The 14,981-nt window shown below is 38.3% G+C and overlaps 1 protein-coding gene across 12 annotated transcripts in view; it reads right to left on the reverse strand.

The window, feature by feature from the left end:
• Positions 1-14,981, reverse strand: part of dock10 (dedicator of cytokinesis 10) — a 210,030-nt gene that overhangs the window by 108,267 nt on the left and 86,782 nt on the right. Inside the window, exon 1 of one of the 12 annotated variants that reach the window (XM_062976589.1) lies at positions 11,749-12,033. The exons of 10 other annotated variants lie outside the window; for them this stretch is intronic. In XM_062976589.1, the coding sequence (XP_062832659.1) occupies positions 11,749-11,853 (105 nt within the window). In that variant the 5' untranslated portion in view covers positions 11,854-12,033. Of the gene's footprint in view, positions 1-11,748; positions 12,034-14,981 lie in introns of those variants that run through there. One more of the 12 variants, XM_008106274.3, reaches the window with a different exon arrangement.

A 14,981-nucleotide genomic window follows, 5' to 3' on the forward strand; every position in this document is an offset into this window, starting at 1 on the left:
ATGACCCCAAGCCACAGATTTGATTCGATTTACATCCTCCATCAATTGAACTGAGTCAAATGCTTGACTTCTCACGCACTGGGTTCAGAAATTCATCCCAGCAGCTACAGGATCATGTGCCAGACAGATATAAAATAGATCCTGAGGAGCCATTTCAATATTGTAATTTGTCACTTTTCTCCACAGTAATATGTTATCAAAAAACATTTTCTTGTCAGGACTATAGAAACGTGAGGGAAGGAAAACGGATTTTTCCTCAGTTTGGCAGAATATTTAAACCAATGCTAACTTGTAACATTAAGCATCCCAGCCCTACCCCAGATGCAACTGAGCCCAATTCAGCTGTCCAAATGACCATCAAGCCCACAGGTATCTCAGAGTTTCCTGCAAACTCTGGAGTATCCCCTGACTTTGCTTTGTATTAACCCCAGAGACACCCCAATTGCACACCTCTGCTTTAAAGGATCATCTAGCTGCATTTTCTTACTCAGAGCAGACAAAAATGTCAATGTGTTTTTTGCATAGTTTCCTTTGAGGTGGTCCTCTGTTTTTCCTTTTATATTTTCCCCACTGCTAATACACTTTTTCATTAGTATAACAGATGTGCATCCACAATCCAGTGTTTATTATGATTTAACATTGCGTATAAAAGTTTCTCATGGCCCAAATATCCTGAAAGAACCAGATTTCAACTGATCTTGGACATTACATAGAGTCAGCTCTGGTTAGTACTTGGATAGGAGACTCCAACCAATAACAGGTGCTGGAAGGAACTCGCAAACCACCTCTAGGCATTCACTGCCTAAGAAAACCCTATGAAATTCATGGGGTCACCAAAGTCAACAGGCAACTTGAAAGTACATAAGCACAGCATAAATGGCTCAGTTCTTTTTCCAAAATCCCATTCCAGCTTAAAACAAGCAATGTTTTGCCTTTCTGAAGCCAAAAAGAAGTATTTCTATTAATTGTTAGATGGGAGGATTTTGAGTATAGTACAACTGTTCCAAAACACACAATGCTATATAAACTATTAGGAGCCAGTGTAGTATAGTAGTTTGAACATTTGGACTATGACTCTGGAGACCAAGGTTCAAATCTCCATTTAGTTATGGAAACATACTGGGTGACCTTGAGCCAGTCACACTACCTTAAGCCTCCTCTGAATACATCCTGCCAAGAAACTTTATAATAGAAACAAAAACCTAAACGATGAGGGTCCACGTTTGTTTTTCTGTCAACGTCAATATAGCAGGCCCTTAATATCTGATGATTACAGGGCGCTCCATGGATACCGACATCTGTAGTTGTGCTTGTAGCCTCTTGCCATCTGCTTTCAGATTTGAGGAGGTGGCTGGAGCTTTGCAAAAAAAAAAAAACCAAAAAAACAACAACAAACCCCTGCATCTGTAGTTGTGGAAGTCTCATAAAAACAATAGTTATAGTAAAATGGTGTCACTAATTATAAAATGGCAAAGTCTAGATTTTTTATATTTAAAATACTTTCAAGCTGTGTATAATGCATATTTTGTATGTAGAGGGCTGCCTGTGTTATATATTTCAGAAATAGTTATTAGCTTCATATACTTTCAGTACATGGGGCTTCAAGGATGGGGGAAAAATCTCATAAAGTGCTGTAAAGTGAAAATCCCTGACTATAATAATGCATTGAATGGGTTTAAACAGTTTGTTCATGCAAAACCAAACCAAAATGCTGACCCTATGAACCATGAAGTGCATTCATTGCTATAACTGATTTCAGAAATGAGAGAAAAGTCAGGATGTCCCATGGTCAAAACAGGGGGGGGGGGGAGTTGATATGGCAAGATGTGGAGTTTCCCCAGTATCTGGATATTCCCATTACTTTGACTTCTCAAGAAACTTTAACCATCAAAATTCACATTCATTTTCCGTACTACTGAGTATTTTAGTACCATTTTCAGAAAGGTATGCTTCTTGTGTCTGTGGTGGGAAGTCCTGATCATCTTTGCTAAAGTTCTACATTCATCTGAAGAGACTTGTTATATTTTTTAAAAAAGCAGGCAGAAGCCTCAAAAACTTTGAATTGGTGCATTTCTCTCTAGTGATACTTGCTGAGAGATTTGCAACTGAGCTAGGCACACTGAAAGCTTTAACAGTCCCAGGATTGTCTCTTTCGTGAATTTAATTTGTCTGGTTCTCCTGGAAATTACCCAATTAAGCAGTCTCTTTGCCAAGACTGAATGGGACAGGATTGTATTTTTAATGCTTTTTTGATATTTGCTAGCTCTAATGGGTAATGAATTATGTTAGCTGGATGCAAATAATGATGTAGCTATAAAAAGAGGCACTCGCCAGCACTCTCCTACTATTACACACTATTTCTATAGAACATTTATTCTCTAGAGCATAAAATGGAATCTTCCTTATCCATTATTCCCAGTAAGGCTTCTCTTATCAGGCACCTGGCTGGAGCTAGTGCCAGAACTTGAGAAGATTTTCACCACAATTCACAGTTGTAATACATAGACACTATACAGAGAGAGGGAGGACATTTAGGCACACATACACACGTACATATGTTTGTTTCAGTATGCAGCTTGTTAACCATTCAATAAAATTTCATCTTCTACTAGCCCTCACTCTTTGTTCCAGTCACAACACCATAGCTCTTCCAGCAATGACAACTAAAAATATCCTCATAATTGATTTCATAGAAGCAGACACAGTGCGCAATTTGCCCGAGGTTTCAAAATCTAACCATACTCAGAGCATACATTTAATTCAAAGCTATGTTTCGGAACAATGGGGCCAAGCAGTAGATGTACAGGCTCTTCAGAAACAATGTAAATTGACTAAACCCCAGGGCACAGAGTTCCACAACCTAGAATCTAAGCAACATGCTGTTTTATCATGGTCCTAATTTAGTGATTGTGCTACTGAAGTGTTGGAATTCTTTTGAATTGTGAAGGTGTTAAAGGCTAATTCAGAAATTCAAGAATTGCTATATAATTTGTTAATCAGGAAAAATGCAGTTAGTGTATCTACTGGAGTATAAGTTGAGTTTTCAGCCCTTTTTAAGGGCTGAAAAAGCCCCCCTTGGCTTATACTCAAGTGAGGGTCCTGGCCAGCTGATATTTGGGTCAACTTATACTTGAGTATATATGGTAATCAGAGTTGGACAGTCTTATCTTAAATTTCAGTGTTATGTAAATATTCAAAACATTAACCTACTTATCTTAAAGTACAGTTTTATATAAATATTCAAAAACATTTAGCATCAATTAATGCAATTTTATTGGTATCTATTTTTATTTTTGAAATTTACCAGTCACTGCTACATTTCCCACCCTCATCTTATACTCAAGACAATAAGTTTTCCCAGTTTTTTGTGGTACAATTAGGTGCCTTGGCTTATATCTGGGTTGGCGTATACTCGAATATATACGGTATATACTAAGTCTTCATTGTATGTCTTCAAGCTCAACATGGCACTAGCATGTTATACATTCAGCCTCCATATTTACTGGGATTAGGGAAATAGGAACACAAACTCTACACTTCCGTCCCTGAAAACAAAAAACTGCAAATAAAGAATTTTTAAAATGTATTTTTACCTTAGATTTTGGCCCACTTCCACTGGAAGCTGATCATAGAATCACACTGGCAGAAATTATTATCTACCCCTCCTAATTTGATGTTATCTGCAAATTGTTTAAGAATGCTCTCTATTCAATCTACCAAGTCATTGATAAAGGTATTGAACAGAACTGGGTTAAGGACAGAACCCTCTGGTACTGCAGTAGTTACTTCTGTCCAGGATGAAGAATAGACCATAGTGAGCACTCTTTGAGTTTGTTCAGTCAACTAATTACACATCGGTCTAACAGTAGCATTGTCTAGTCCACATGTATTAGCTTGGTTGCAAGAATATCACAGAGTATCTTGTTGAAGGCCTTACTGAAATCAAGATATTCTACATCTACAGCATTCTGTGATGGAAGAGGAAAAGATAAATGAAAAGAAGTGATTGTTGGATGATATCAAGGATATCAAGTACTGATGTAAAGTCAGCAGTACTTTAGGAAATTGGGAAATAGTTCATCACACAGGGCTATATGAAATATTCTTCTAACTCTGTGGCAAGGTTCATCTTCCTTTCCTTCTGTTTATAATCCTCCACTCACCCCAAAAACTGTCCCAGGAGGCCTCCAACTATCCATAACAGATATGGCACATGGAAAGCTGGAGGTCAGAAAGTGAATTTGACCTAGTAGTATTAGTTCTGGTTGATGGAAGGATGCTATTGGACACAATCAGATGATAGTCATCTCACTGTGAAACAAATAGGACACTGGTTTGCTGTTAACTTCCAAAGGGACTTTATAATGGTATTTTCACTTATGGCAAGACATCCTTTGAGCTTTAACAAGCTATTCACATATGAACATGGCTGTGTCATACGAAATTCAGCTCATATGGCTAAGCAAAACTACAGCTAGAGGAGGCTGTAGCAGTTTGCTTTTGCCTGACTCTACTAAGAAGGGCGGTATCCTGCCTCCTGCACTCTTATCATTCCTGCAAATAGAATGCAATGTCTTTTGCTCTCTGTACTCAGTTTGTAGCATAGAAATAAGCTGAAGACAACGAGGAAAAAGTAAAAGATGAGATAGAAACTGTGATATTTTAAAAGCAGCTGGAAGAGTACGATAACAAAGAATCCGAACTGTTCTTGCCAAATTGGGACAGTTGTGAAATATGTCATTCATGTTTTCATTTCTGTTCTAATGAAGATTAGGCTTTTGTGGATATGCACATTTTGGCTAAATGGCATTCTCATAATCTAACTTTCATGAGGAAGTGCAAGTGTCAAAGATCTGATATAAGAAGGTACAAACTAAACCCAGCTTCCCCTTTTCATGAACCTGTTGCTGCTCTGTTATAGGCCAAAGCATATAAAGTCAACCTCTGTTTTCATGAGGATCTTGCAGCCATTTGATCTGAGAAGAAGGAGCAGGGTATAAATAAACATTATTATTATTATTATTATTATTATTATTATTATTATATGACACAGCAAACAAGATAGATATGCTGGATTTCGTATCACAAAATCACAAGTCGAACACTTCCCAAGTGTCTAGGACTGTGTGATGTATTTTCGGATGATGCGCACAGATCCCAGTAGGGTGGCTTTTATATTATTATTATTATTATTATTATTATTATTATTATTATTATTATTAACCTATTATAAAACTGATAAAACACTGAGGAAATACATCATTGTTATAATCTGTCCAGGGTATGCATGAGCATAGTGCAAGATGGGGAGAATTCTGCTCAATAAATATACTAGGTCAGACCTATAGCTCAAAAATCAAATACTGGGGGATGCATAGTTATTTTTAAAAGCCACTGTATAGTGCTGAGAGCAGTATGTAAATTCATGTGTGTATGTTGATATAACAGACTTCAGAATTTCTGTGTTTTAAAATAAAAATATGTTGGCACTTCTGACAGTGAGGGTGTTTCCAGACAAGATTATCATCATGAAATTATCCCTGCCTCTATCATGGGATTTTAAGAAAGATTCAGATGACATATTTCAGTTGTAACCTTCTCATTTTTTCCCATCACTTCTTCCATCATTTTTTTTTATTTCTTTCCACTAAAAAAAAGGTTAAGGAAGAAAGCATGGAATAGTTGTGCAATGCAACTGGATTGACTATTCCAGAAGCAGTTTATCTGGAAGCACCAGAAACATGAATTCTCAGAAGCAACAGCTAACTTCAACAAGCCAATAACATTAATACATATTTAGCTATACGTTTCTACTGAAATACTTATAGTCAGACCTGTAGCGAGGGGGTGGTTTTAGGGGTTCAACCCCCCCCCCCGAAATTTTTCAGATTATAAAAAAAATCTCGTTTACTCATGAATTTTAACTGGTTAACTAAATCCCCATGCTAAGTCTATGAGATGCAAAACATTAAGAGTCCCTCCAGGCACAATCTCAAGCAGATATTGGCAGGTTTGTAGCGGGGAGGGGTGCGTGCTAGGGGTTCAACCCCCCCCCCCCCCCCGAAATTTTCAAAACCCCTCCCGAATTTTTTTTCTGGCTACGGCCCTGCTTATAGTTATACATATCTGCTGAAATACTGTTTAGTATTAGATCTCAATATGGGAATCTGGACAAAAAAATTAAAGTAATTTAAAACAATTTTAAACCTAGTTTCCTATGGGAGTGAGTTCCACAGTGTCAAACGCTCTCACCAATTGTATCTGTGATGGTTGTAAGACAGAGAGAATAATCTCTACTGAAGAATTTCATGTTTGTATAGGCTTGTAGAAGGAGATGGGATCATTCTGACAGGTGAAGCATGAACTACATAGTGCAGAAATGGAACAGTACTCAATTTCAGCAAGGAAATCAATATACTCCCTGTTACTATGCCCAGTCAATTCCCTGACCATGGTTATAGCATTTTGACCCACTGAAGATTCCAAACTACTTAAAAAGGCAGCTTCTCTTGACAATTTGAATTTGCTTTTTGAAAAAAGGGCAAGGAAACTACAGGATGGGTAGTTATATTGCTCATGAAAAATTCTCATCACTCCAGGCTAATTGGAAATTATAGAATACTTTGGTTTCTTGAAAGACATACAAATACATACATTCAGAAGATTCAAATAACAAGGAGATTTTTACCAATTAACAGTATCTCAAGTTTGGTTAGTGGGAATGAGAGAGAGAGAGAGGGGGGGGGGCTTTTCAGTGGCTGCCCATTGACTCTAGAACTTCTTATCGGGGAAGCCAGAATGGCCCCTTCCCTGCTGCCCTTCTGATGCTAGGAAAAAACCTTTTAAAGATAAAGGTTTTAAAGATTAAGTCACGGGCTGCTGTGGTTTTTTAATTCTGAATATGTTTTTATGGATCTAAACTGAATTTTTAAAATACCAATGATATTTAATCCTATTTTAATGTATATTTGTAGTTTTTTAATTGTATTGAAATGCTTTTAATGTAAGCCACTTTTGAGTCTCCTTGTAGAGAGAAAAAGCGAGGAATAAATAAACATAAATCTAATAATAACATATATAAAGCAGTTTGCTTGTTAATACATATAAACAAACTATTATTATAAAAAATAATTTCAATTGCCACCGCTTCATAATTTCCGACAATCAGTAACAACATTTTGAAATCTGAGATACTCTGACCTTGCAAGCTGACTGAAGTGTCACTCATTGCTCACAGTATGATTAACAATGTATACGTGTAAATTCCCTGCAATTAAAATTTATGCCTTTCTCTTTAGAGAAGGAGTAGGCAAAATGGTCTGTAGGCTGTTTGTGTACCTTGTCTACACCTCAAAGGCCCTAGATTAGCCTGATCTGGAGGACAATTGCCCCCCATCTTCCAAAAACAGCCTATGGAGGCAAATGTTTCCTCCTCTAATCACCTTGCCCCCACAAATCCTACAAACATATGAAAATTGGCAAGCAATAGCTGAAATGGCAGCCAGACGTGACATCACTTTACTTTGGGCACACTGGAAGATGCTACTGCAGGCACAGGATGTGGGCAATTGCTCAGTTTGCAATTGCCCACTTCTGTTTTAGAGAGAAACCCTGCAAATTTTTTTCACTTTTGCCCATAGATCAAGTTTTGCTAATGCCTACTTCTGCAAATCATGTTTCATCTAGCAAAAATTCAGTTCAATCTGAGTTCAGTGTTCCACTGTTTAAAAGTGCTTAAGGTCTCATTTGGACATGGCCTGCTGTGCACCATCCCTTGACGCACGACAGGTCTCACCCACATTCCTCCCAAAGTGGAGGGGAAACATTGAAAAGGCACTTCCTACTCCACTACGAGGAGGAAAGTGTAATTTGAATAGCTCCTATGCAGCTACCCACACTTTCCTCCCCTTTTTGCCATGTGATTGCAGAAAGGGCGGCACAGCGACACGTGTTGTTGCACGTTGCCACCCTTTCTGCCATCTAATGGGGGCGGGAAGGGTGCCAAAGCACCCTCTCCCATCCCCACTGTGTGATGAGGGGAGGAAGAAGGACGCACGGGGCTCCATGAGCCACCCTGCACACTTTCTCTTTTGCTGGTGACTTCTGCCAAAACAACATTGCCTGAGTGTGAAGAGCAGCCACCATGGTGACACAAGCCCAGTCTGCCCCCCCCCCTTTCCCTATGCTTATTAGCTCAGGGAAAAAAGAATGGTGGTGTTAGCTCCCATGGATAACAGACTGATAATGTTGATGATAATACTTGATTTATATCCTGCTTTCTCTCCTCAAAGGGACTCAGAGTGGCTTACAACAAAGAAAATAGACACAAATAATAATAAACCTTGTGATTGTTCTAGATTTCTGGCCAAACCTAAGATCATCCCTCAAGTTTTCTTAATGAAATACTAACTTGATTTACCCCATGATAATCACTGCAAGTTGCAAACTTTGTGGTCACAGCCTAGACTTAACTGCACAGTATGTCTGTGTAAGACACACCTTAGGTCTCCCTCTCCCTCTCCCAGGGGTTTAAAACTGACCCCAATGTAGTTAGTTCTCAGAATTGCAGCTTTTAAAAAGTGACAACTTATATTTACATTTTGCAAAACCCACTAAAATCAGTCATTTTTTAAAAAAAACAAAAACAAAAAACAAAACAAAACCACACACCTGAATTCAACAAGCTACTCTTCTGTAGCACAAAACACATTTCCTCTTGTCTACTTTGCTATTGCTGCAAAACCCAGAACAGAGTAGGATGCGGTAGCATGAGGATACACCCAAGTGAATACTTGAATCATGTGATATTTCTTCTCTACCATTGACTTGGAATGTTCTCTAATACTGTTCAAACAAATACGAAGATCACACTTTATGTCACCTTTCTCCCAGAGTGGGATCCATGGTGGACTCCAATTTAAAAAATCACAATGAAAACCTAAAACAATTAAAACCACATAAACATATTTTTTTAAAATAACAGAAGTTCAAAAACAATAAAATATTCCCATAAAAAGCTTTCCTGCCTATATATTAAAAACCTATTTGAACAGAATATTTGCCACTGAGAAAAGGAAAGCAGGGAGGATTAGGGTGGACAACTGGACCTACTCTAATCCAAATTGTTCCACTGTCCATATCAGTTGACACCTCCCCCCCCCTTTTCTATGCACTCTGGGAATGCCGGGAAATGGGGACAGATTGTCCCCATGACACCTTCCTGTTGCATTCCCCATTTTCTCCTAATGTGAATTAGAATTGTGTTAACCAATTTTACCCTACGTTACAGACCAGAAGTTCCTGGACATTGTACTGACATCCAGAAGTGGCTTCTAGTCTGATGTGTGGTATAGAAGTTGTATAGACAGATCCCAAAATGGCCAAGAGAGACTTTTCCTGACATCTGTCATATGATTCAATGTGTTTTACTAGAATGCTAAGGAATGTAATCACGTGCTCTACTTCTGAATTATGGTCTCTCACTATGGGTGGGTATCTTATTTTTTCACTTGCTTTAATGGCTGCACAGGCCCAGATCACATTGTGAACATGGTTATCAAATGAGAGAAATGAATTCCTCCCATTCATCACTTCATAAATATTAATGCCCTCTGTTCCCTCACACTATTTCCTTCTAATGTTATTAGTCCCAAAGCTGCAATTTGCTGCAGCAAAAAACAAAACAAAAAACAAAACAAAAAAAACCTATGGGGAAAGCAACAGTAATAACAATTATGACGATTTATTAGCCTTTTCTCTCTTAAAATAGACTCATCAGGAATTATGTCATAATTAATGAATTACAACAGGATAATGTCATGGTTACTGAATTAACTTCCAATATCACTTTTTAAAAGGAGATCTTCAATTTTTTTGAAGTATAATTTTGGATCTTTTTGAAATTGCCTTAGGCCCCTTCTACACTGTCCTTATATCCCAGGATTTGTTCCCAGATTCTCTGCTTATCCCAGATTATATGGCAATGGAGACTCAGTACACATCCAGACAGACCCTAGATCCCAGAATCTGATCCCATGTTTTCTGCTTTAAACTGGATTATATGAGTCCAAACTGCCAGTCAATCTGGGATAAACAGAAAACCTGGGATCAGATCCTGGGATATAGGGCCTGTCTGGAAGGGCCCTCATATAATTCAGTTCATATAACCTGGGATCGGATCCTGGGATAGGGTAGAAGGGTCATCTTTAAGAAATCCATCTACCAATCTTCTATGTCACATCTACTTTGAGTTTTTACATGATGTCTGAACTTTTGCAGTGTCTCTCAACAATCCTAAGTAACCGAGGCTTTCTTTTGCAAAACAATGATGAAACCAGATCATCTGTAATTCAGAAACAATAATACCAAGCCAGACCCAATTAAATATCACTTTAGCAAGTGTACTGAGATGGGATGTCATGACAGTGAGACAACTCCTTCAAGAGTTCTCACCTTCATTACATGAACACCAAGTACTTTCTTTTTTCTCAGTTTGCACAAAAAATGGATTTTTCCCTTTGTGTAACCAAGTATACACAGGCACCTTATGTTAAAAAATAAATGACAGGCTGTTTGTTCACAAACATGCAAATAACCCAAGTGCTTCGATTTTTTAATAGCAGAGAAATAGAAGCAGAAGTTATGCTTTAAAATTTTGTACATTTACAGTGTGTACAAAATTCTTGCAAATCCACAAACTTCCTCCAAGGTGGAAAAAAAACCACCCCACAAATACATATACAGACACGCCAAACAAAATTTTCACAGTCTTGCAGCTTGGAGGTTTTTTGTGCATTCTCATTTATTTAGCATTTAGCATAAGAAAACAAAAAACTAATACAGATTTTCATCCTTATACATAACCCCAGGTTATAAGACAGTGCTTTCTGAACACTATGGTTCTGAAATCCTGATTACTGGAATGGAGGGATATTTCAAAACTATAGTGTACCCATATGGGAAATGACAACTTGGGCATATCAGCCCTTAAAACAACTACCTGATTATAACAACCAAGATAAAACCCATAGTGTCATTAATTTTTCATACATCCTGATAGGTGTTTCCATATTCACTGGATGATAATAGGGATATGTAACTCAATCAATTTCTAGATCACACATTAATATTGTTAATTCTCTCTTTTCCTTTCTCTCTTGATTAAGTATCAATGTGCATGCCTTGAACATTGTTATTTAAAAATAGTATTAAAGGATTTATTTTTTCTGCCAACTTACTATTTTAATGTTGTCACCATTCCCCAGCTCTATTTAATCATATATAGCATAGCTGGTGACCTGAACATCAATTATGGAGAATTAGTTTTCGTACAGTTAGAAACAACACACTTGTAGGCTTCTATTAACCCATGAAAACCCCTTTTAGTATCCTTTTCATGAAACCATCTTTAATTAAGATAATAATGGACTAAAACTACCAGTGGGCCTAACAGTATGTAAAATCCAGTGATTTCTATCATTCTTTCAAAAAAGAATGCTTGAATATAATTTTAAAAATAGGATACATATCTAGTTTTAGCAAAATCAAATTAGTTCCATGAAGTTTAACTGAACTTAATGGAATCAATTAGAATTATGATACATTGTTAGACTAACAGAAAGCCCACCAGCTTCATAAAGTCAATTACAAACTAGTAGTCCAAATTCTCTTCTCTCCGCATTGCCTAGAATGGAATATTTCCATGAGAAAAGAAACAAAATACAGAAGAGGAACATCGCATATACATACACAGCTCAATCTGTGGATTTCTCCTCGGTTTACTCTCTTAATTGTCCTTTTCTTCCTCCGGAGTTCACTGAGCTCTCTTTTAAAGACTTTCCCTCGGAAACTCATTGTGTCAGAAGAAACTCAAGCAGCAAAACAAGCCATGTTAGAAAACATCATTTTAATGTTTCATCTGTATCAGCCTCAATGAAGTGACGATTGTAACTGAACAGCAAAAAAGGAAGTATCGTTAAACTCATCTTGTGCTATATCCACAAGGGAAAAAGAAACCAGCACCCTTAGCTGAAGCTCATTACTTCCTGTGAGCAATGCTAGTCTCTTAAAAAGGTGGTGTTGCTGTAAACCACACACAAAAATAAAAATTTGGAGGGAATGATGTTTTAAGTGCAATCTTTCCCATTGACCTTTTCATGCCCACCCATCTGAAAAACTAGCTTTAGCTGATACGAAATAGACACACAGGAGCAGCAACTAATTATGTGAAACCTCATAACCTCAATAACACATAGACACCATTGTACCAATTATTACATTCTTGATAACTAAAAAGCAAAGAAGGCTTCCATAAGAAGACAGGACATCTAGAAGAGGTTCTAAGCCTTCCATGACCACATTTCTGAGCCAGTTATGAAGGAAAACATCATTACGGATAACAATGACTAGATCAGAATATGGAAACTGTATGAATGATGTGTTACAATGTCATACTGACAAATCATGAAGAGTGTCAATGAGTCATCAATTTGTTTCTCCTACCCCTTTTCCTCTTCTATAACTATGGCCCTTTAAGCACTCAAACCAGTTTACAAAGGATACACTATTACCACTCCACCTGTATCTTGCCTTGAATGTTTCCTATCATTCTTTCAAGCTGTAAAAATGAAGTCCAGCAAATCCTGATGAGAAATTGACTATTAGTATTTGGAGAAAGCAATTTAATCCTTGTAAGCACCCAGGGTCTTAGTGAGAACTTGTGTTTTCACCTAATCAGGCAAGTTTGTAAATCAGCTAAAGGTAAGTAGAATGCTGTCTCCATCATGTCAGAACAGGAATCAACCAACAGTTTGGAATTGTTTGTTAGCAAATAAAATATTGAGTTAAATAAACCTATTTGTGTTCTTTGTTATCCACTATGAAAGTATATGAAAGTAACAAAGTATGACTCCTGGATACCCATATATTAATTTCTGGCCAAATACTTGTGACAGCATTGCTTAACTGAGAAATCCATTAGTTTTCCCTCTCCTTTTTTTGCCAAACAAAAGAGGTAGTGGTTACAGGATGGGAAAGAAAATAGCCATGAATAGATAAGTTATGGTTCATTTTTAGTCCAATTCCCAGATTTAAAAAGTTGCAGAACAAAAGCCCAGGGGTATTTTAATACTCTAAAGACCAGTGAAAAAACACTGAGTTTCCCATGCCTCGGTAGAAGCAAGGCAATATAGTACAAATGATATTTCATTGCATCCAGATCACAATTGAAATTTTCACTTTGTACTTCTTCTCAAGATTTGTGGTTATAGCAAATACTAATAGCTATGTATTTCTCTTACTTAAAAAGGGAAGCTGCAGTTATTTTTTTATTGTATCCCAGTTGTCATGTCCAATGATATCTGAAGTCTAAAACCCCTACACAAGTGCTGTGGACATTTTTGCAAAAACCCTTTCCTAAGAGAACTTCAGCAAGGTTTGAACTTGTGGAGCATTCTTTCTGCTATGTTTGAAGACCATTTTCACAGCTGATTGTGCCCATATGTCTGCCACACAGGTAAACCTTAATTCCCTTTGATTGCTGATTGCAAATAGTAATTCCCACAGCTCCTCATCTTGTAGCAATTTGGAGCTGATTGAATCACCTGTTTGTAATGCCAAGGCATCACATTTTGTTTTAGTAGTGCTACAGAACCATCAAGAGACTTACAGTTGCTATTAAAGCCTTCCTCCTCCCCCCCTCCCTTCTTTTTTGAGATCAAAAACAATGTGCAGTTTAGTTTTCTTTTGACTTTGTTAGGGCAGTAAATAAACTCATGGCTTTGTATGGTTCTGAAAGTCCCTCAGAAATCAACCTGCAGCACATTTGCTCCAATCCTATGGTGTGCCTTTCCATGTTATGTTCCTCCTATGCTCTTCTGGTTTGGGTCTTAGTGTTGTGACTGCGCCTTCGGGGACTGTGGATGATGGTGGTGGGATCAGGAGAGGAAGGAAAAACCCTCGCGAGGAGGGCTCCTTGGAGGATTTGTACAGGAAGAGAATTAGGGACCTCAATGGGGAGTCTTCTGGGGAAGATTCAGATGGGGAGTTTGTGGAAGAAATGGATGCTGGTGAACAGGTGGTGGCTGAGGAAGTGGGCACTGACTGGGCACGGGCACTGGAGATGTCTGGGGAATTGGGGCCCATGGATACTGCTGAGCCTTGGGTATCTTCAGAAGCAGATCCCACTTGGTCTACTTGGAGGAGGGAGGATGGATCCTCAGGTGTGCATGGTGTTGGGTGTGGGCAGGATGATTGGGATTCTGATGAACTATTAGGCACTCCCAGTCCACGAGCTCTAGCTGTGTGGAGCTCTGATTCTGATTAAGGATTTGGGACACCTGCTCTTTGGGTGTTGGTGTTTGGACACCCAGGGGGAATTGGGATAAATTGGGAATGTTTGGTCACTTCACTTTGTGTGTGGCAAGGTGTTTGCTGGGCGCCATTGGGATTCCTGTACGTGTTTAAGAAGACTGGACTGGGACTTTGCTTCAGATGTAAGTTTATCTGGGTTGCTCTACAATGGAGGGCTGGAACTGTGTGGGTTTTCCTGGACTGCATTGTTACTACTATTTTTAGCTGCTGTTGCCTCCGTTGTTTTGGCTCTTTGTGCCAATTCATGGACCTTGGATTGATGACTACAGCCTCTGACCCTGGACTGGAATTCGACCCTGTTTCTGCTGCTGTCTCCTGCCCTGATCCTGGATCAATCTGACGACGTCTCTTCGCCTTGTCCCTTGAGCTTCTGGCATTACCTGCACTCCTGAAGCAGTTTGCTGCTGTTTCTGCTATTTTGACTCCGGACCGGTTTGACAACGTCTTTTGTGCACTGCCCCTTTAAATTTCCAAAGCCTGCTTGCTTGCAACAGAAAGGGTTTGGAACCATCTCTTCCCTTTTGCACTGGCTCTGACTCTGTTTGCAAGCTTGGTTTTAGTTTCTGTTTAGAGCTTGTGCTTAATAATAATAATAATAATAACAACAACAA

This window comes from Anolis carolinensis, chromosome 3, assembly GCF_035594765.1.
Source record: "Anolis carolinensis isolate JA03-04 chromosome 3, rAnoCar3.1.pri, whole genome shotgun sequence".
Lineage (NCBI taxonomy): Eukaryota > Metazoa > Chordata > Lepidosauria > Squamata > Dactyloidae > Anolis > Anolis carolinensis.